Raw genomic sequence first — 21,850 nt, forward strand, 5'->3', positions numbered from 1 at the left:
GGACGCGAGTGCAGAACGGTGCAAGTTTCGAAGATATCAAGGGTCGATTCGAACTGGATGCTCGAAGCCATCGAAATCGCATTCTCGTGTTCTCGAGAAGGGTTAGGGACGAGAAGACGAGCGTGTCCAAAGCTGAAACGGCCTGTAGAGGGGCTAACGGAGTCGAAGGGAGAGCAACAACGTCAGGCAGGTGGAGTTTGGCACTCGAGCCAAGCCCGAAGAGGGAAGAAGAGGGTGGATATCGACATATACACGGTGAAAAAGAGGGACACCGACCTCTGGTACCGCCCCCTCCTGTCTCGCGTCCGCATTTTTCGACGATTTGTCAAAGTCCCTCGGGTCCCTCTCTCGCTGCCTCTTTCTCTATCCTACGGTTCCTCTTTTTTTTTTTTTTTTTTTATCGGATTTTAATCTGCATAGTGTCACACCGCAGATACCGTCGCCTGCAGGCTGCATTCGGACCGTCAGCGTGCGGGAAAATGTGGGTCGTTTCTGTGGAAAATGGGGGAAGAAGCGGACGGTCGGTGACAGCGAATCGGGGGAAAAGGCTCGTCATGCTCCGGGCGACCAAATGAATGGAAATGCGGACCTGCTCGATGACTACGATGCACTCGTTGCTGGGAATATATATTTGGAACAAAATTCGATTCCACCAAGACAACGTTCGTCCATTAGCGTTCCAAAGATCTTCCAGCAGCTTTCGTTTCTAGGGACCGTGATCTTCTCATTCGTTATTTCATTTTAAAATAGTCTCGTGCACACGGTGGATCGTTCCATAGATAGATGGATATTTAATAAAGATAAGAAAGGGTTGATCTTGGACTTTTCAAAGAATAGATCAAATTTACATCCCCCATTGTATATGCACCGAGGGCAAGTATTTTGAACACGTTGCACGCGAGAGACAAGACCAGAGGAAATGCAAGCACCGTTACGGTATCGCAATAATCGATGAGGGGAATTACTAGAGTGCAAGAGGAGTTTCCGAGGAGTGGAACACGAATGTGGAATACGAAGACGCGAGACGATCGAAATTCTAAACGAGGATCGAGATTTTTTAGAATTTTAATCCCCACTTTTTCGATAGCTCTGTTTTGCCAATGGACGAAGAAGTCTGAAGGGGTTAAGTCGATCCCACAGGCCACTCGATTGGTTCTCTTCTACCAATTCACTGATTCAGAATATTATCGTCGAACGATGATCCTATTAGAAAGTGGCGTAGTAAGTTTTCGTGTAAGGAAATCACTCCTCCGTTTCGTGGGCGATTTAACCCCTTTTTCATTAATACCGAGGACACAATTTTACAGATTGAAGGTAAACTGGCAAGCCTAACCCTCTATTGGACCCAGAAATCCCCCGCGATTGCAATTAAAACGTCGTTGAGAAGATCCTCCGGTCTCCCGAGTTATTTTTACCAGATACGGATCCGCGAAACGGGCGCTTGGACGAGTTCTTCGCGCCCCAATTTCGCCCACGACGTTCTCCGCGTTCGTTAAAAATGTCAACTCGCGCCCCCTCCCGCAGTCCTCATTAGTCGACGCAGGTAAAATAAAGCGTAGCGAGTTGCCCGCGAAAGAAAACCCCCGACTGACGACGACCAGCGCTGCGTGGGCGTTCGTCGGAAAGTTTAAGGCGGCGGAATTACCGTCGCGAACAGAAAGCGCGCTTTAAATTTAATTGGCCGGCGGCGAGCGTGTTTATCACGCGAGATAAGTCTGTTTCGAAACACGGGATTGCACTTTTTGTTCTCTTTCGGATTTTGACGTTTCCACCAGCGTGGAACAAACCACTCTACGCGCGATCCGACAGTCCCGTTAACACTTTCCGGGCACAATCTTTATCAAACTGTACGCCACAACACTTTGCAGTTATTTATTTTATTCCAAACTGCTGAAACGCGGGAATGGAAGTAGTTCACGTATCGGAATTAATCATAATTGTTCACGTTGTGTATATTATCGCGTGATTTGCAAAATAATCAAGTAAAATGGTCCGTTTCGAGCATTGCGTGTACGTTGCCTTATTATGAACGATGTTGATTAGTTTAAACGTGTTTTATCTCTGATGTAATTGGAGGCACGTAATGGTTGCTTAAATAATTGGAGGCTGTCTGAAATTTGTGTAAATACCAATTTATAAATCGCTTTACGGGGGCCATTTCTACTGATTAAAACTGTTTCTCGATCGAGGGGATTACATGTTAAACAATTTGACGTTTTCCGTACTTTCTGCACGCTGTATGGACCGTAATCGGATCAAAATTAATTGGGCCGCTCAGTGCCCGTCGAGAAACGATCGCCTCTCCGCATTCTTTTCGTTTTATCTCGTCAATTCGCCAGTGCACGCTCTCTGTCGCCTAAAAGTGGCCGCAAACTGTCGTTACGCAAAGATAGAAACGGTGTTTGGCATAATTGATAGCTTATAATGACTCTAAACCTTGGAATTGAAACGTCAAAAGTCTAATACTGTCCATCTAAAATATTTTATGATGAATGTATCGTTGTAGGAAGAAGCGAATTCGTTAACCTGGTCCCTTTTAATTAATAGCGGGGCTCAATTAATCAGCGAAACGCGGACGAGAGGGCGAATTAATTATGTCGAAAGGGAATTTTGTTCGCCGTCCGATAGGGAGGAAAGAAAGGTCAGCCGTAATAACGAATAAATGACGATGAAAATTTGAAAAGTCGTCGGGAGTGGATGGGTAAAGGGTGACACGAAGTCGGGCATCCACGCGAGAATAAATAAATAAATGAGCGTACCGGCGGGCGAAACTTGGGGGAATAGGGGAAAGACACGGCATTGCACTTTTTCCATTTCCGCGTTTTAAAAATTACATTCGTTCTTCCCGCCGACGGTTCTTTGTTCCGTGTAAATAAATATCCGTTCGTTTGAATAATTCCTGGAACGCTTGGTGCCGCGAGAACTCGAAAAAGTTCGTTTTCCTTTTTCCATATTGAATACACCGAACGTTAATAAAATGTTTTCGAGGGGATACGATTAACCAGAGCCAATAACAATGCAAAAAGTACAGAAAAGGAGGAAACAGAGGGCGGTCGGGGAATTGGAAACAGATAGGGGGACGCAACAAGAAGAGTAATAATGGTTAAACGCGTACTTGAGAGGAGCATTAAACAATATTTAGTAGGTTGGCCACATGTGTACGTTCGACCATAAAAGTGTAAATAGCAAGTTAATATGCTGGATATCGTAATCTCACAGGAACGATATTCTCGTTAATTGTTACCGAACGAGATTGAAACGATAAAAATTATAAAATTTTACTGTCGGATGATGGAACGTATCGAAACACGAGTCGTGGGAGATGTAAACATATGATAAGGTCGTGAAGATGGGTCGTGAAGTCGTCAGGAACTGCAGTAAAAACTAAACGCGAACGATCTCGAGGATCAACGACGGAAGCGAAGGGGGCAGGACAATGAAACGGTCGTTGGCATCGATTTGATGGTTTTCAACTGGCGTCGTCATTTTTTCCTCCGTTGCTCCGTGATATCGTACGACGCCAATCAAAGGAGTGACTTTTGTTATTGCTGGCTCCATTCAGACTTTCTTCATCGCGTTAAACGGATTACGATCGATTGAAATGGTTCGTGAAATCGACGATGGCCACGGGGCTGCATTCAGAACTTCCCCGGAAATCGCGAGACCTCCATTTCGCATTTGGATGCAAAGACGGGCACAATTCTTATCTGTATCAATTCCATATATCACTCGTCGAATTAAAATTGCAATTTGAAGAAGGAAACATTTCTCGAACAAACTTGTCCCTTCGAGTCCATCTTGAATATTATTGGAAAGAGAAATTGAATTTTTGGTCCAGCATGATTCCGAATGAAAGGCTTAAAGAGCCTAAAATGGACCACTCGAATAACTTAGTTAATAGATCCTAGTTACAAAATAAAATTTCGACGGTTTTTATTTCAACGTGGAACGAAAGTAAACCGAATGGCCACCGAACCAAAGCGAAATCGAGGGCGTAGAACGGAGAGGTAGGGTCGTCGATCGCCTTTTGATTCTTTGGAGGCAACACCTGCGGGAAAACTTGCGTCTCGCCGCTTTTCCCCGGAAAGAAAGAAATCGTCGAGGAATATTCTCGGTTAAAGTTGCTCGCTATGAACTTCCTACTCAGGGAAGATTCGTCATCGTCTTGGCCCTGCATCCTCCCCGTTCTTTTCCCTCCTCGAGGGCCGACTTTCTGTCAGGCTTGCCCCGAACGGGGAAAGAACTTATGGCTGTTCGACGAAAGTTAACGCTCGTAGGGGTGGCTCCGCGTGTCTTGCGCGTGACAGGGACAGACGCCCTACTCGATTGCCGCCGGGCAAAGTTAATAATTAAATATAACCGTTCCCTAACTATTTAGGAAATTTATTTTAATGATCGGGTGAAAAAATTCATACGAACGTTTGTTGTTTGCAGCTTACTGTAACAGTAGAAACTCGCTGGCGTCCCTGTGCTCGTCCATCACGGGAGATGCCCTGCTCTATTCGATGTTCCGGGAGGAGGCGATACCTGTGCCCTGCCCCTTTCGAGGCCCCATGACCTTCTCGTATAATCGAGGCCACGGAACTTGCTCGGTGCCCGTCAGCAACGTGGACACCTGCACGGACGACAGCAGATTGCTCTTCAGATACCAGGCCTGCCCGGACATACCTGCCTCCGAAAGCGCAGGTGAGCACTCCAACGACTTCTCCTATTTAACACTAAAACCTATCGACACTTCATGTATACCCATTCTTACCATGTCTTTCTTTTTCTCCTTTACGAGGCAACGTACTTCTAATTTTTGCATTATATGTGTAGAAAGTTGTGTTTTGATGTTTATTCGTAACATATCGTCGCATATTTTTTCTTAAAGCATTGAATTCTAAAACCCCGTTCAAAAATATTCAATACTTTTACTCTAAATGTGCATTAGCACTTCAACAGTATTAGTAAATTAGTAATTTTCAGAATTAGTAGTTAATTTCAGAGAAAACAATTATTTATGAAAAAATGGCATAGTAATTATGCAAACACCCTGTATACAAATTTGAATTCATTTTCAATTAAATAAATAATTTATAATACAGGATTAGTCGTATACCGGTTGTATAATTAATAGGAATAGCTGAAACTTCTTTGGGTATGTAACGTCAAAGTAAATATTAAAATAAACATAGAAGATAGCAAAAATTATAGTAGTTGGTATAGTCATCGGATAGGGGATGAAATTCCCTTTAAAATGAGCGTTTGTGCGAGTCGATAGCTTTATTAGTTCCAGAGATATAGCGATTTTAGTTTCGAGTCGATCGGATGGCTAGTTTCGAAGATACGTCGCGTGGTCAATGAACCTACTACGGCCTCGTCAAGGTCGTTGACCGCACGTGATCGTAGTAAATAGTAAACGTGACGTCACTCGGTCACTCGGTCAGTGGGTCAACGTGCGACAAGGAGGTCCGACGCGTTAGACGAAGACAGAGAGAGTCGAATTAAAAAAATTACCTTTTACATAACTTACGATATCTCCGAAACGGAAAGTCCGATCGTCAAAAACAAAAAGCCATTTTAAAGAGGAGGCTTTGCCGCTGCTAACGATGCCTCAATAATTAATAAAGCGCTAATAGTTTCGGAACTGCACGCGTCTAAAGTTTTATGATTTTTAATACGCGTTAATAGGCCTTTTCTGAGTCGAATTGAAAAAATTACCTTTTACATAAATTACGATATCTCCGAAACGGAAAGTCCGATCGACGAAAACCAAAAGCCATCTTAAAGGGGAGGCTTTACCGCTGCTAACAGTGGCTCAATAATTAATAAAGCGCTAATAGTTTCGGAACTGCACATGTTTAAAGTTTTATGATTTTTAATACGCGTTGATAAGGCAGCGGTCGAGATTAATTAGAAAAAAGAATTACCCCTTCACTTAAATCTATTCTTCACAATTCCTTGTACAACCAAATTTAAATAAAATTGAATAGTACAAGTTTGAAGAATTATTTAAAATTAAATCGTACATCACAAGGGGTTGAAGATTACGGACCGCGTCGAGATATTTTAGATAATTGGGACGTCTGCTTAGACCTATTACGATTTCCAAAATGAATCATTCGTCTTTCCAACGTTGAGACTACCAAGGGAAGGAACCAGACGCGTATGCATGGACGAGAAGTTAAATTAAATTGCCCTCGGAAATATGTAACTCAGAGACTATTCGATAAGAGACACACGAAACTTTGGACGAAGTCTCCTTGAACCGGTGCGCTCGATTAATCGGCGAAAGGGTCAGGAGGGGGGTGGCGTAGCGCGATTAGAAGTGATTTTCGGTCCGTGCGTTCGTTAGTCGCAACCCGGGGACAGGGGAGAGCTCGATTTCCGGCGGGGTGGTAGCCGAGGTGCGCCATTAGACGCACATCCGATAAGGGATTCGCGGGGGTAACGATGTCTGCGGTGGAAAATTAAACGGAAGGACGAGCAGGGAAAAAGATAAATCGCCGCTACATCGAACCTGTCACGTTTCTCTTATCCGGGGATGGCTGCCAAAGGACCCGGGGACCTCGAGATTAACGATTCGACGTCGCATTTTGAACGCCGTGCTCCCCAAAACTACTCTCCCTTTGCAGACGTTTCATTTGAACGGAACAAACACACGCGACAGAAACGACGATTTTCGCGGATAAATCAAACGAAAGGGCGAAATGCACCGAATTTGGGTTACCTACATAGTCGACCGGACACTTTGTCGCGATTCTATTCGTCGTTCCAATAAAATCATGCGTGTCTATATAGTAGAGTATTTTTCAGAACTCAGTTGAATATTTACTTACTATCGAGGGGGAAATTTTCATAAATTTTCATGTCAAAGAAATTTCTAGTTGTAATTAAATTCGAGTTTCCCTAAAGACTTTTTCCACTTATATTAGAGGTACACTCGCAGACGAAATAGTTAACTAAAAAAGCAAGCTCGAATCTTTGATTGTAATTACAGTGCAATGAATTAAATTTGAATTTCCTAATTTCATATAAAAGTTGATTTCTGTCGAACTTCGATAACCAGTTATTAAATTTTTTACACACACACCACGTGGTAAAAATAGGTAAAAAATAATTTTAATTCCCGCGAAGGGGGATCGATTTTTTACGGCTGTGGGATCGTTTTGTCCCGAGTGTAAGGATCGCGGGGTTAAATGTCGCGCTGACCAGAGAATCGTCCCTTTCACGCCCTAACGAAGATCCCCGATCGCAAAACCGCCGACTCATTTTGCTCCATTTGGACTTCGTTAAACTTCTGTTCCGGATTGAAGGTGGAGAGAGTGGGGAGGTCGATCGAATCCCAGGCGCGAACAGTTTCCCTATTTTCGAAGGGCTTCTCCCTTTTCGCAGTCGGAAGGGAACGCGATCTTAATGGACGAACGAACGAACAAGCGAAGTTTCACGGTTCGCCTCGACCGGCGTCGAGCCAAAAAGTTTCCGATCTTCTGGCGAAATTCCATCGATCCGGTGTTCGAGATTATGCAACGCGACGCCCGAAAGTTTTTAAAATCGAGGAGCTAAACGAATATTCGTCGACCAGTCGAGATCGTTCGCTCTTAAACGCAAGAGGAACGCGAGGACAGCTTCTTCTACGTTTCGTGCTGAGAATCGAACTTTCTTTCAAGGTCCTTCTTTATGGCGTTCCCCTAAACAGATTCGAAACTTCTCTTCTCGTATCGTTTTGTTCCTGGAATATATTCCACGATCATTCTGTCGTTCGTTACTTGATTTGAAATTGAATATTTTGGGAGAGCAGTCGACAGATGATGGATTTTTTGACGTCAAGTTTCATATTAAAATCAACACGTTTTTACATTCAGGTATTCGTAAAAGAAATTCTCTCTCGTGACCATTCCTTGTACGAACAAATTTGAACCAAATTAAATAGTATGTGTTTGAAAAATAATTTGGAATTAAATGGTACGTCAAGGGATTAAAACAGTCTCTTTCTTCTCCTATCTTTTGGATTCAAACATGAAATAATACACATAGATGCACAGGGTAATCGAAATTCAGCGTGAACAGTCAAGAACAAGTCGATGTAAAAATACGAAAAAGACAAGAAACAATGAAAAACAGAGAAACATTGATTCGCTTTTCCCTTTTTCTCGTTTCTTTCCCAATATGAGCGTGTCAACCCTTGTCTCTGATTTACGGTCACTTTTGTGCATTTCGTAGAATCTATATTGCATCCAAACATATTTTATATATTAATACGTAATAATAGAGCAATACGTATACCTTCGTTAATTTTACGAGTTCAATGATATGCTTTTGCTCAAATATTTCCAAGACTATATCCTTTAAGACAATGCAAAAAGAAATCGAATTTTTTGGCGATGTACATTGGAAGACCCCTTAAGGGTTAAAGAAGAGAAATCGAGCATGGAAATTGGAGCAAACGGTAATTGGTAATATTGATAAGAGACTAAAAGCTCGAGGAATTCGTACGTCGACAGCTGTTCACGGTAGCTTAAACTGTGAGCAATATAATTTCGCGAAATTGCTCGCATTATACGTTGCGCTTTGAGCGCGATGATTTGCCGGGGGACCGAATGCCTCGGCCATAGCTTCGGCCCGATATTAAATTGAATGCGTATTTAGGAAAGGAGAGACGTAAACTCCGTGGCGTCGGCGTCGTTTAATCCCTTTGTGAGGGAGGAGGGGGTCGTTATTCGACGCGAAATTCGACGGAATTCGAACCGAATTGAGTGGCGGTGCGACATATTCGCCCGCGCCGGAGAAAAACGAGTCGCGGAATTTGTTAAAAGCACTCCGTCGAATCCAGTCCCTCGAATAAACTTGTAACGAGCGGATGCGTTTTTCATTTTTATTTTCATTCGATTGTATATATATATTCGCGGTAAATCTGGAACAGAGAATCAGCGAACGGGTTTTGTTGTAATCCATCGAAAAATTGGATACGTCGATAACTTTTGCACTTCATAGAGCAAATGGAACAAAAACCAGCCGCTGTCAGGGATGTTTCGTCGCAATTGAAACGAAATTTCTCGAGTGTTTACCTAACCTTTTTTTTTTTATAAAAAAAGACTAGGGTACAGTGCTTAAAAAGTTCAAGCCAAAGATGTCGCACGTTTCCTTTCTATATTTATAAAGATAGATATATTTATTTTATTTATATATCTGCAGATGCAAATTATATTCGTTCTGTTCCTTTCTGGTAGACATTTGACCCTTTGCACTCCTATGTGACATCATTATCTCAGGAGCTCCCAACCAAAGAGATATCGTACACTTAAAAATTACAAAACACTACAATAGTGTAAACAAAACAGATATTTAATTGAATTTGTTTAAATTGCTTTATTTTGTGTTGAGAGCTGCTGGTAACAAAATTGGAATATAATTCGGAGTGCAAAGGGTTGAACGCGGAAATATTACGTTCAATAATCGCGAAAGGTTTCCGACGAGTTGTCGACCAGAAATTTAGTTAGTGTAATTTCGAAAAAATTCCGAACGAGCGGAGAAACTGTCGCCAAAGTCGGAACGAAGCCCCATTCAGCGGGCCAAAGAAAACCAGAGAATCGTTCGGAAAGGGCAACGCGGGGGTGAGATTTCCGCGTGAAAAACGGTGGCCAGATTCGCCCAGCGGTCTTCGGAGAGACGCGATTCGTCCTGGCGACGCAAAGGACGACCGTCGACGCGAAGAAACCAACAATTATCGGTTCGCCGCGCCGGATGCGCCCGGAGACGTGCCCCCCAGAAAGGCCAGGAGTAAAGAGCTCGATGTTATCGGTGGATCCCCTCCGCCAGACACCTTCCAACCCCCCCCCCCCTGGTGCTGCAGCGTCTACGCGGCGCGGCTTTCCAGAAAACCAGAAGCCAAGATCCCAGAGGCGCGTATCTAAATCACATCTCGCGGAAAAGTCGGCTACCTCTTTTTCCTGCCGTTTCTTTCTCGCACCGTAGACCTCCTCCGCCCCCCTCCCCATCCCTTGCTCCTTTATCCGCGTCCCCGGGTATTCCACTCCCCGGTACCTTCGTCTACGTTCCTCCTCGCCATCCCCCCGCGTGCCGTGGCTTCCTTTTTCTGATCCCCCGATCCTCCGGGAGGACGAGGACGCCGCGAGCAATTTGCGAGGATTCGAACGAAAAAAGCTCGTTCCTCCGGAGCCTTGGGTGCTCTTTTGCTCGTCAGCCGTGGCAGATTCCGGCGCGCGGGTACGGCTTCCCTCCCACAGCCTCGTTTCTTCGTGTTCGTCGCGAACACGACGAATTTGATCCTGTCGCGATAGTCGCGGGAATCGCGCGAACGCGACGTCTTCCACCGACGACGGGGCCCCGGGCGAGAGAGTTACTTTGTCGATGAACGAGACGCCCCGGCGTCGCGACGCTCGATACGCCCGGGGACGTCGACGACCAACGCGTCGGGTAACCTTGAACCGCGACAGGTACGCGTTCCAAGGTAGTATTCACGAATCGAGACTTAAGTGGACTTTAAATATCAACTGAATTACTTTACTCAATGTTGATTTTCAAATTGGTGAATGGGAATCAACTTTTGGAACTAATTGAGGATAACATTTTTTAAATAATTACATCGACGTATACAGAGTGTTCGACAACCCCTGGGAAAAGTTTTGATGGGAGATTCTAGAGGACAAAATAAGACGAAAATCAAGGATACTAATTTGTTGATTGAGGCATCGTTAAAAAGTTATAGAAACATTTCCACACAGTATATTTTCGGTAAAGAATTTTTTTCTGGAAAGGGAGTAGGATTTCGGGGGTAGGTCTATTCACCAAAAATTATTGTAATTGACCCCCGCACCCGAAAATAATTTTTTCGAAACGATTTGAAAGTTTTATGAAATTTCAGGGGAAGCAATCGATGGTATGGTCAGACATTGTATTTTCAGTAATCAATTTTTTTCTCGGAAATGCGTAGAATTTCGGAGGTATGTGTATTCACCAAAAATGATTGTAATTGACCCCTGCAACTGAAAATAATTTTTTTAGAACGATTTGAAACTTTTCATTTTTGCCGAAAAATTTAGGCACCTACTCTACTCCTTTGTCGATTTTTCTTAAAAATTCGTTTTCGATTTTTAGTAATTTTGTTTGACGCCCTACAGAAAAGTTGTCTAATACTTTTTTGTAGGTACCCACGAGCTCTACTTCAGAAAAAAGTTTCATTGAAATATATTCACTATTATAGGAGTTATGGTTGTTTGAAAATTAGACCATTTTTATGGGGTTTTTCTCATTTTAGGGGTTCAAGGAACAATTTTTCGAATATTTTTATAATTTCTACTTATTCTACACTAAAATATGCGTCGTTTGCTTTTTTAAACATTAAAATCGTCCAATCCGTTCAGGAGTTATGACGTTTTAAAGATTCGCATGAAAATTCGGGCAGACATTTCTGGCCAGAAATTATATTCTCGGTAAGGAATTTTTTTCTTGAAACTGAGTAGGATTTCGGGGGTATGTCTGTTGACCAAAAATACTTGCAATTGACCCCTGCAACCGAAAATAATTTTTCCAGAACGATTTGAAATTTTTAAATTTAATTGTTAATAACTTTTTAACGAAGCCTCCATCAACAAATTGGTATTCTTAATTTTCGTCTTATTTTGGCCTCTAGAATCCCCCATTAAAATTTTTCTGGGGTAGCCAAACACCCTGTATTAAATAATTGTTAGTTTAAACTTGCAGAGGGCTGTAGACGTCCCAAAAATCCACTTACTTTACAACTTTAGAAAATCAACTTTCTCTGCGTCTGGTCCACAAAGATTCAAATCAAAAAACTACCCCTAACAATTTATTGTCCACAGAGACAAGAATTTGACTGGGGAAAAAAATTGCAATAAAATGAGTACACATCTGCTCGATTTGCACTCTCTGCCCCATAAAATTGTAAATTCCAGACTCGTAGCTATAATCATCCTACCATCTATTCTAATTTAAGAGTTTCTCTGCATCTGGTGCACCCCTGACAAGTTATTGCCCACAAGAACTTGACCTCCAGAACCAAAAACAGAAACATGTGACGAAAAACATGCAAATGAGCCCTCTAAAAAAAGGCTAAAGAAAAGTCCTGTAGCTCGTCCGACACATTTGTTTACCTTCAAGCTTTCTCGCTCAGATCGCTGTAGAACGACCTGAAATGTTCTCTGTGTCACGAGGAAATCGTTTGGTCCGTTTCAGTGGAGGAGCTGGAGTGCCTGGCCACCTGGAAGGAGGGCAGCAGCCGCTACCTGGTCGGCCGTTTACATCATGGACACGTGTCCAGTAACGAAGATCGATACCGATGCTTCGTCTACGAGAAGGCTGGCCAGACAGTGCAGGGTAATCTGCACAGAGCTGCCATGGGCATGGGAGCCGTGGATCATGATGTCGGTTTACAGAGCGGACCGGTGCCCGAGGGTGCGGCCGAGATATACCGGGTGGCGCAGAGCGGAGACGCCACGTGCAACGGCCTGTTCAGCCCCATGGAGGGATCCCGGACCATGACTCTCATGAAAGGTAAGATCCACCAGCCTCTCTCTTTTAATCGAAAGCTGCTAATTACCAGTGTTCCACACTTTCTTAATCTCATTTAGGGGACAAACAATTTTACAATTTTTTGAGCTACCCATTTGAAACTCTGAGAGCTCTGTTTCTAATCGTTCCACACTTTCTCAATTTCATTTAGAGGATAAACAACCCTTTACACTTCACCCAATTCAAGTTTCATTTATGATAACACAAATTAAATTTGGAAAATATATTAAATATGAATCACAGAGAGTTACACATTTTCTGTGAGAAAAAGAATATTTCTTTGTTTTTAGATGTCACGTAAAATAATTCATCATCAAAGCCAACGGTTTCGTGCATTTTAATTTTACTCCCGTCTTACGCGAGAAACATCTGCTCTTCCTTCTTTAAATGTCGCTCGCGAGCCCTCTTCGACATAGCATCCGTTTACCTGAACAGGTACGTTCATAATTCCGCGATTAGGGGGATGTTAGTCGACGGGAATAGGGTCAGGGGGTTACGGAACGCTCGAGAGCTCGCCTGGAGAAGAAGCTGCGAAATCACAGCGTGAAAAATTCACCCTCTCTCATCCACGGGCAGTGTCATTAACGTGCACGCGTCAAAATGGCGGGTCCGCGACGCGAACGAGGAATATTTACACGCTACTTCGCCCGGTGTACAGTTTCCTTTCTTCTCCTTCCGGTGCATCGCGTCCCTCCGTCGTTTTTCTTTCGCTCCAACCCCTGGTCGCCCACTCTTCTTCGGAAGTTTGCGAGCCCGTATCTTACTGCGTACAGTGTCACGGCAAACTTCGTTAACGGATTTCACTTCGTTGGATCCTTCGAGATCCCTCTCTCGCTTTAAGCTTTCTTTCGCCGAATCGCTTTAAGACGAGCCCCGGCTACGACGACGGATAAAACTGTCGGACGAATAAACGGGGAAGCCCAGGAGTTCTTAGATAGACGGGGGTGTATCTTGTAAGTCGTTAAAGGGTCTAGTTTTCAGCTGAAAAACTTAACGCGTACGAATGCGTCGCGATCATCGCCACAGCGTCGCTTCAAATCCACCCTCACCGATGAAAATCGTTCTTTAACGGTGGAACTGACGACGATTATGGCGTATTTATTTGTACCAAAGAGATTGAAAGGATAGATGCTGGGTTACATTTTAAAAAATTTAGTCGAGTGTTAATTTTGCAATTTTTATTAGAAATTAGGAGTCATTTCGATCACCATGTCGCTTCAATTCCACTTTACATGGCGTATTTATTTGTACCAAAGAGATTGAAAGGATAGATGCTGGGTTACATTTTAAAAAATTTAGTCGAGTGTTAATTTTGTAATTTTTATTAGAAATTAGGAGTCATTTCGATCACCATGTCGCTTCAGTTCCACTTTACATGGCGTATTTATTTGTACCAAAGAGATTGAAAGGATAGATACTAGGCTACATTTAAAAAAATCTAGTCGAGTGTTAATTTTGTAATTTTTATTAGAAATTAGGAGTCATTTCGATCACCATGTCGCTTCAATTCCACTTTACATGGCGTATTTATTTATACCAAAGAAATTGAAAGGATAGGTGCTAGTCTACATTTTAAAAAATCTAGTCGAGTGTTAATTTTACAATTTTTATTAGTTTTATCATTAAACCACACTTAGGATCTACAATATTTATATATAAACATGTCGTTTTATCACAAATTTTCGCATTTAGAGTCAGAATGAAAAGTTTGAATACCAAGGAAAAGATAATTTTGTTTTTAAATCTTCCCATTATCTGCCACTGTTTTAATATTGCTTCCATGGTACGTGTTGTTTGAAAATTGAGTTTCGTTGTTATAATAAGGAACCGTACATAAGATAGGTGGCCGGTGAATCGACCCGCTGGGAAATTGAGTTTATATCGGAACAATTAGAATAGCAGAGAAACAATACGAGCCGCGTTGCAACGTGGAAACTTTAGGAAGGTCAACCGCGTGCCTTCGAGCGTTGTTCGCGACCGGGACGCGTACGCCTAAATTACTTTACAGCCCATCTGCGCGGCCAATGTTATTGTCTCCCAAAAATTGTAGAGGACATTGGCGATACACAAAGTCCACAGACAGCGCCTGGGGCTCGGTACTCGCGAGAAAAACAATTTGTGTCGTGTAATCCTGTAACCTGGTACCATTTCGACGGTGCTTCTAGCTCCCCCCCACTCCCCAAACTCTGATACAAACCGACAACCGTCAGTCTTGTTTCCTACCTCGTCCCATCAAGGTTGGAACCAGTTAGTACGCAATTCTTCCAGTAGACGATTAATTTCAACGGTGAGAATAACTAAATATAGCTTATTATACGTAATAATTAACGAGAAAAAGATTGTTTAATATTGACAAGCTTTCGAGGCGTAAAACTAGACCCCTTAATATCGCGATTCTTTCGTTGGGTTGGAAGGGAAAATGGATTAACATTAAATCTATTTTTTCTCTTTTCGCGACTCAGCCTCCCTTCCTCCTTTTTTCTCGCCAAGAACCTTTAACCGCATCCAGCGGGCTCAGAAGTTTGTTCAATTATAACCTGGACTCTTTTACCAGCAGACAGAGTCAATACCCTGGGAAAATTACTCGACTGCGTTATAATAACTGCTCGAAACGCCAGGTTTAACCCAAGGGGGGGCGAAAGATGTCTCGAAAACCTCGGGAAGCCCCCCAACTTTCGACAATTACGTCAGCCTGATCTTCAACCTCGTTAGAAATAGACACATCCGCGTCGAAACTTTTGGAAATTATTTCTTCCGAAAGGAAACTTTGCTGCATATAATTGTAACTTTGAAAGGTAAATAAAAATTGCGTTTTGAAAACAATACAGTGGACATGGAGGGGTTAAATGCACTCGAAAACGCTGCAGACAACGCACGGCATACTGTTGTCGAAAACAATCGACTGTCTTTTGTTTTGCTATAATTTTAGAAATAGAAATCTAGAAATAGACACATCCCAATCGAAACTTTTAGAAATTATTTCTTCCAAACGAGAATTTTATTTAGATTTCACGAGCGTCGAATGAAATCTGCTGCATGTAATTGTAGCTTTGAAAAATAACGAGAAACATATGGTTGACACAGTAGCAATAAAAGTTACGTTTTGAAAACAATGCAGTGGACGTGAAGGGGTCGAATGCACTCGAATGGAGTCGAGTGTCTTTTGTTTAGCAATCATTTTCAAAGACAGTCCAATATAAAACGCGCGATATACTATCCTCTTGTTCGAGCATGGCGAACCGGAAGAATTAAACGCGTTTTCGTGGGTTGCATGAATATTAGAAATCAATCGCGACACCGATTGGCCTCCCTTGGACGTATCGGAGAGTTACAAATTCAACTTTCCGTCAGATTTTATCTGTATCGTTAAAATGCAGATTGGCAATACGCAGCGGGCGAATGAGAAATATAACGGGAGGGGCGCGGGTTTGGTGCGAAATCGAAGAGAGAGAAAGGGTCGCGCGAGGTCGTAGGTCGCGGTACCGCGAAGGGACGAACGACAGCGAAACAAGGAGAGCGCCATTCGAGTTTTACGATCGCGGAATTTGTATGTCGTCGCGGACTTATCGATGGAGCCGCTGAATTATTTCCATTCCCTCACGATGCCGTTGCAACAATGCTTTTACGTGCCATAAAACTGGCCGAGCCGTACACTCGGTCGATCTTCCACTCTTCCTCCATTTTTCTATCCTAGTATTTCTTCGGTTTTTCCCTCGGTCCGCCCCATCTACCGGCATTTTCTCATCTTTCCTATATATTTTTCTTTTTTATATCGTATCCTTCGCCCCCATTGTTACCAGTACTTTTTGCTCTAACCCCTTCTCGTTCGCTGTTCTCACCTTCCCTCCCCATTGTCTCTCCTCCTACGCTGGCCGCTCTTCTATCTATCAGCCTACGGCTTGTTCCTCGCGTTCCTTTTTTCGCCTCCCTCTTTGTTATCCATTTTCCTCCGTCAACCCTTTTCCCGAGCCCCGACGCTATCGAAGTGGCGCCCGGATTTTATATCCACCCCCTGCCACCCGCGAAACGCGAGCAAAAAGTCCCGGGGCGAACCGGACCTACGAGATACTCGAACGATTCTGTTTCACCGTCGAATACCTACGTCGACGTTTTATCGGCTGTCGTCCCGGAACGTCGAGGACTTTACAGGCAGGGGGGAGGGAGGGGGGGCAGCATCGACTGCGAAATTTTTGGAGGCCCTGGCTCGTCTCTTTTATCCCTTCTCGTTGATCTCTTCCTCGTCGAACGACGCCAGTGGCCTGTACCTTTATAAAACGAAATTGTTTTCGATTCCTCGGAATCGATTCGTACTTAACGCGGAACCGGAAAATCGAAATCTTTGCTTAAAAGATTTGTCGATCGGGCAGAGTCGTCGGCGATTGTTGAAATATTCCGGCAGCCGGCGAAACGAACCGAATAAAAAGGCCGAGGTTCGCAATCAGGAATTACAAAGTCCATACTCTAAATACGTTTTAAAAGCGGGAGGGGGACACTTCCGCTTAACGAGGCCCGGGTCGGTTCGAGGACCGGTCCTCGGGACTCGGTGCAGTTCAATCAGCGTTAAATAAATTGGTTCCTGTGCGCTTTCAGTCTCGCCACCCGGCCAGTGTCGATTCCCCAATTGGTTGACCGGCCATTCCAGCGGCGGACTGACCTGGCACACCCTCGACCTGACCAGGTCTTACACGTTCCACGTGCGGAACGCTTCTCTGCACGTGACCAGATCGAACACCAGCTCCTCGAGGCTCGACAGTGGCACCCTGGACGGCCAGTACGTACCTGGCCAGGAGGACCAGGACGTGAAGATATTGTGCAACAGCGTGAAGCAATCGACCGCCGCCCAGACGATGACGATGACCATGCTGGTGGCGCATTACACCGTCGGATGGTGAGTACACGAATTTGGTTTCACTCGTTGATTGGAGGGCCCCCACGTACCACCTAAATACCCTCGCAATGTCCCTACAGTGGCTTCGAAATCTTCCCAATGTCCCCTCGCGGTCTTTGGATCAAGAATTACTATCGATAGACTGCAAATGTTCATGCATATGATTCTAGGAGATAGATAAAAATTTGTTTCGACGCTAGAGGTCCTTGAAAATATATTTCCTATTTTGCATATGGCGTGTGTCATTCTTTTCGTAAAATTCAACCTTTGTATACGATAGTCATGGCTATTTTTATATATCGTGTTTACTTATAGGGAATCATTAACGGTAACGGTTCATGGATGCTACGAATAGTATTAGTCAGTTATTATGAAGTATTCTTGGCAGATAGGTTCTTTAAATTTAATTTGAAGCGAATAAAATACAATAGAATAAATAAAGAGACCTCGAGGGGGCAGTAAATATTAATTTTCTGATCGAAACAAATTTTTTATCTCCCCCAAGTGTCTTGTGCAATGAAACTAGTGAAAAATCGAGTATTTAGAAGCGTGGAAGAAGGAAAATTGTATATTTTCGCAGAAAGGGAGTGGGGGAGGATTTCGTTAGAGGATTGTTTACTGTGGGCATTTTTCGAAAGCGGGCAAAAAGGGAAAAAGAGCATCGATAATACAGTGTTTTGAGAAACGGAGCAAACCGGACGCGCTCGACAACGGCGCGCATGTACATTGTTGGTGTAAATAGCGCTGTTGTTCGCGGCGCTGGAACGTTTTGTCGACGGTTTCTCGCGAGTGCACGCGAAACCCGGTTTTTTATTCCCCCTTCTGTTTTCAGTCGGAGCGGTTTTATGTGCATGACGTTCTACCGAAGGGACGGCCACGTGATGGAGGTGCAGACCGGAAGCGCCGTTTCGAGGCCGGAAGAAGCTTGCAGCTCGCCCCATTTTCAACAGCACAACATACCCTTTCTCACCTTAGTCAGTGAGTACAATCGCCCGCTTTGTCCCTCTGTTTCGTTGATTCACTCGATCGTCCATCCCTGTCGATTCTCGTGGACGCTTGACTTCACCTCGGAGAAATTCACCCTAATCGTAGTACGTGACTTTGAGACACACGCCTGTTTAGCTCTTAGATTCGAAAGTGTTATTATTTAACCCCTTGACGCTCATATTTTTCCAAGAATTATCAGTTTTCTGTATTGGACTTGTATCTGACGTATGATTTGAAGGGAGACGAGTACTGTTATCCCTTAAACCGTTAAATTAAACAAATATCGTTTTTCAAAACAGTCAGACTCGAGCACGAACGTTGAGGGGTTAATGTGATACTTGCGTTCTGAAAAAAGGGGTGCAATCATTGGAGTTTCGTCCCTCATAGCAGTTAAAAAAGTAACACGAAGCATTTCAAACCGTGGCTCCATTCGTCACTTTACCCAGACCATTAGAACGTCAAAAGTAATTATTATTAGTCGATCCTCCCAACTTGAACGACCACTAGACTGCAGTTTGTACACAGTAGCGATATCGACTTCCAGCCAGAACCAAGAATCGAATCGTTCTCGTTATGGAAGTGGCGTAAATCCATTTATCACCGGTTTCGAGCTACAAAAGATTCCATTCGTGCAACATTTTCAGAGATGGTTTAGTTTCGTTTTAAATTTAATTTCGTAAACGACTTGTTTCCGCTTGTGTCTAGACTCGAAAAAATAGTCGAGTGAGACATACTCGTCTCGAAAATATTAAAAAGACCGCAGTGTATCGTGTGCTAGCTAATTTCACATTTTTTAATGACGTTACATCCTGCAAAACAGTTTAAATCGAGGCTGCAGCCCGGTAAAGCGTTTTGCACTCAATTTCACAATTTACATTCTTAATTAAAATTTAATATTTTCGTTGAAATAAAATGGTCGTTTCGACAGAGTATATAAACAAAATTTACACTAATTTCGTAACGAGAACGTTTCGATTCGAGGACTGTGAAGCATTAGGTTTTCTGGTTACGCTCGATTTGCGTGGCCCCCTGAATTTTATCGGGTTCTCGAAGGGACCAGAGTCCAAGAAAAGAAAAACACCTCGTAGGGGGAGGGAACGTGCTTGGTGGAAACTGCCTCCGCCGCCGATAAACTCTCGGAGAACTCGAACTTGGTGGAAAAGTTTCTCGTGGCGTGGCACAAGGATTTAGTGCGCCAACATTGTTGCCCGACGGGGCTGGCTGGAAAAGGAGAACCGCGGCGCAGGGGGGGAGGGCTTGACCGATCCTTCTTCTGCCATTTTCGATCGATCTGGACGCGGATATCTCTGTTTTATGGGAAACGGAACCCCCGCGGCGATGGAATTAACCGACACTTTCTCCGCAATTTTCTACCGAATTGAACGCCAACTCTTTCTCTATTTGTAAAGAGTCAATGTTGTACCTTAACCGCGGACAAACGATAGCAAAAGCCACGTAGAAACGTTTATTCCCGTCCACGATACGGCCAACGATTTTATCTGGAAATTTGTCTGACCCTTTTCCCATAACCCCTCTTCGTACATTAACGAGTCTGACTGGTGATGAAGATTTTGGCCCAAATATGAATATCACGAGCCAGGCTCGTGGACAGCAAATGAGGATCGTGATTCAGTTTTAGTTTCTATCAGTACACCCACAGGTCACGATTCTTATAATCTCTGTTACAAAGCAGTTTAGTATTAATCTGGTCTGTTTAACGCGCGTTGACGTCTACCGTTTGGACATGAAAAAGCAGAGTTTCTAATAATTATTATCCTTAGAAGAAGTGCATAAGGGATCCCAGGAAAATTAAATTTCAGAAAATCGATGGATCTGAAATAATTGATGGGTCGAGGAAGACCCTAGTTTAGAAGGAATGCTGCGGATGTTTATGCATTTATGGAAAATTTTAATTCTCAAAAAACTACAGAATGCACTTAATATGCAAGCAAATAAGAAATCCTTAAAGTAGTACACGAATTATTATAGTTAGGAGTTGAGACAACCCTCTACAAATCTCTCATTTCAATAATTTCAATAATAAAAATATGAATTTGCATAAAGATCCGCAGTCTATTTATTACTCTAAAATGTCTTGACAGGAAGAAACAAATCTTCTAATAATTATTATTTGTAGAAGAAGTGCATAAGGGATCCCAGGAAAATTAAATTTCAGAAAATCGATGGGTCGAGAAAGACCCGAGTTTAGAACGACCCTGATCCAAATACCTATCCGTTGGCTGGTAAAACTAGGTTTGCTTTCTTGGGCCAATAGGAAGCGCGAGCACGAGTATGGCACTCTGTGTACACGGGTTTGTGTGGGTGTTATGCAACGGGTGGTAAACGAATCTTCCTGGAGAAATTGAATTTGTAGGGAGCTGGTGAAGCGCGTCACGGAAATCGTTGAAACCGCACAAATATTTTGTTTCATCGTTTCCACGATGGCTCGTGCGGTTTGGTTTCGTGGCTCTGTTTGCCGATCACCTCTTCCTCCGTTTGTTTTTTGCTTTGTTCTGTTTTTAAATTTGTTGCCGGTTCGAGGTGTGTCGCGACCACTGACCGGGGGTCCGTTCTTTTTTTCACCGTTGCGGCCTCGACCTGTGATTCTCCTGTCAAAAGCACTTTGTTGCACGACCTTCTTGCTTTGATAAACGCGACTCCGCCCGTTATTTATCTTTCGCGACCGCCTTGTTTGTACATCGTTTGCAGAAACATCCCCGTGTGCTTTACGATATCAATATTTAATGCTATCGGTCCACTGCACCGCGGTGTAATCCTTTAAAAATATTTCCAAACTCTCTTCTAATCCTGCAATTCTATACAAAGCTCATGCTCGTTTTTCTTTTCCGTACATTTAACACTAGGTTTACGGTTTTTCTTTTAATTAGAGTGTACATCCATATCATTACATCAATTCAATTGAACAGAAATTGCTAACAAATAATATTTATGAGTCCTATAACGTTAAATTTAGAATCTGAATGCGTCAAATTGACGCGTACCGTAAACCTAGTATTAACAAATTTCAGTACTTTTTTCTGTCATCTGACAATTATTTTACCACATAAATTTGAACAAATATACACTCTCAATTGGCCCGGACCCGTCTTTCAATCAAACAAAATTATTCACAAATCCTACAGTCTGTCGAATCTTCTCAAAATTGTCTCAACTAATTCTAAATACTTAACACACCTCTAATACATAAATATTCTATTTCTAGATGTGATATTCTCCCTTTGAAACTGTCAAAGCTATTTCCATAGCAGCCAATCATACCAAGAGCAACATCGATCGCGTGGAACGGCGCTGTTTAGAATATTTCGATGGAAGATTTCCGGCTCCTCTCCGTGCAGAATACATTGTTCGAAAATTCGTGCAGAAAACACGCGACAAACACAGTCGTTCGTTCCCGGTGCATGAACTCCGGGGTCTCGGAAA

The 21,850-nt window shown here is 43.2% G+C and overlaps 1 protein-coding gene across 2 annotated transcripts in view; it reads left to right on the plus strand.

The window, feature by feature from the left end:
• The window catches only part of LOC143340202 (uncharacterized), a 350,931-nt gene that overhangs the window by 266,738 nt on the left and 62,343 nt on the right, over positions 1 to 21,850 (plus strand). For both annotated transcript variants that reach the window (XM_076761879.1, XM_076761880.1), the window contains exons 7-10: positions 4,435 to 4,686; positions 12,199 to 12,516; positions 17,125 to 17,422; positions 18,255 to 18,400. In XM_076761879.1, coding sequence (XP_076617994.1) covers positions 4,435 to 4,686; positions 12,199 to 12,516; positions 17,125 to 17,422; positions 18,255 to 18,400 — 1,014 coding nt within the window. The remainder of the gene's footprint in view (positions 1 to 4,434; positions 4,687 to 12,198; positions 12,517 to 17,124; positions 17,423 to 18,254; positions 18,401 to 21,850) is intronic.

Source organism: Colletes latitarsis, chromosome 3 (assembly GCF_051014445.1).
Source record: "Colletes latitarsis isolate SP2378_abdomen chromosome 3, iyColLati1, whole genome shotgun sequence".
NCBI lineage: Eukaryota > Metazoa > Arthropoda > Insecta > Hymenoptera > Colletidae > Colletes > Colletes latitarsis.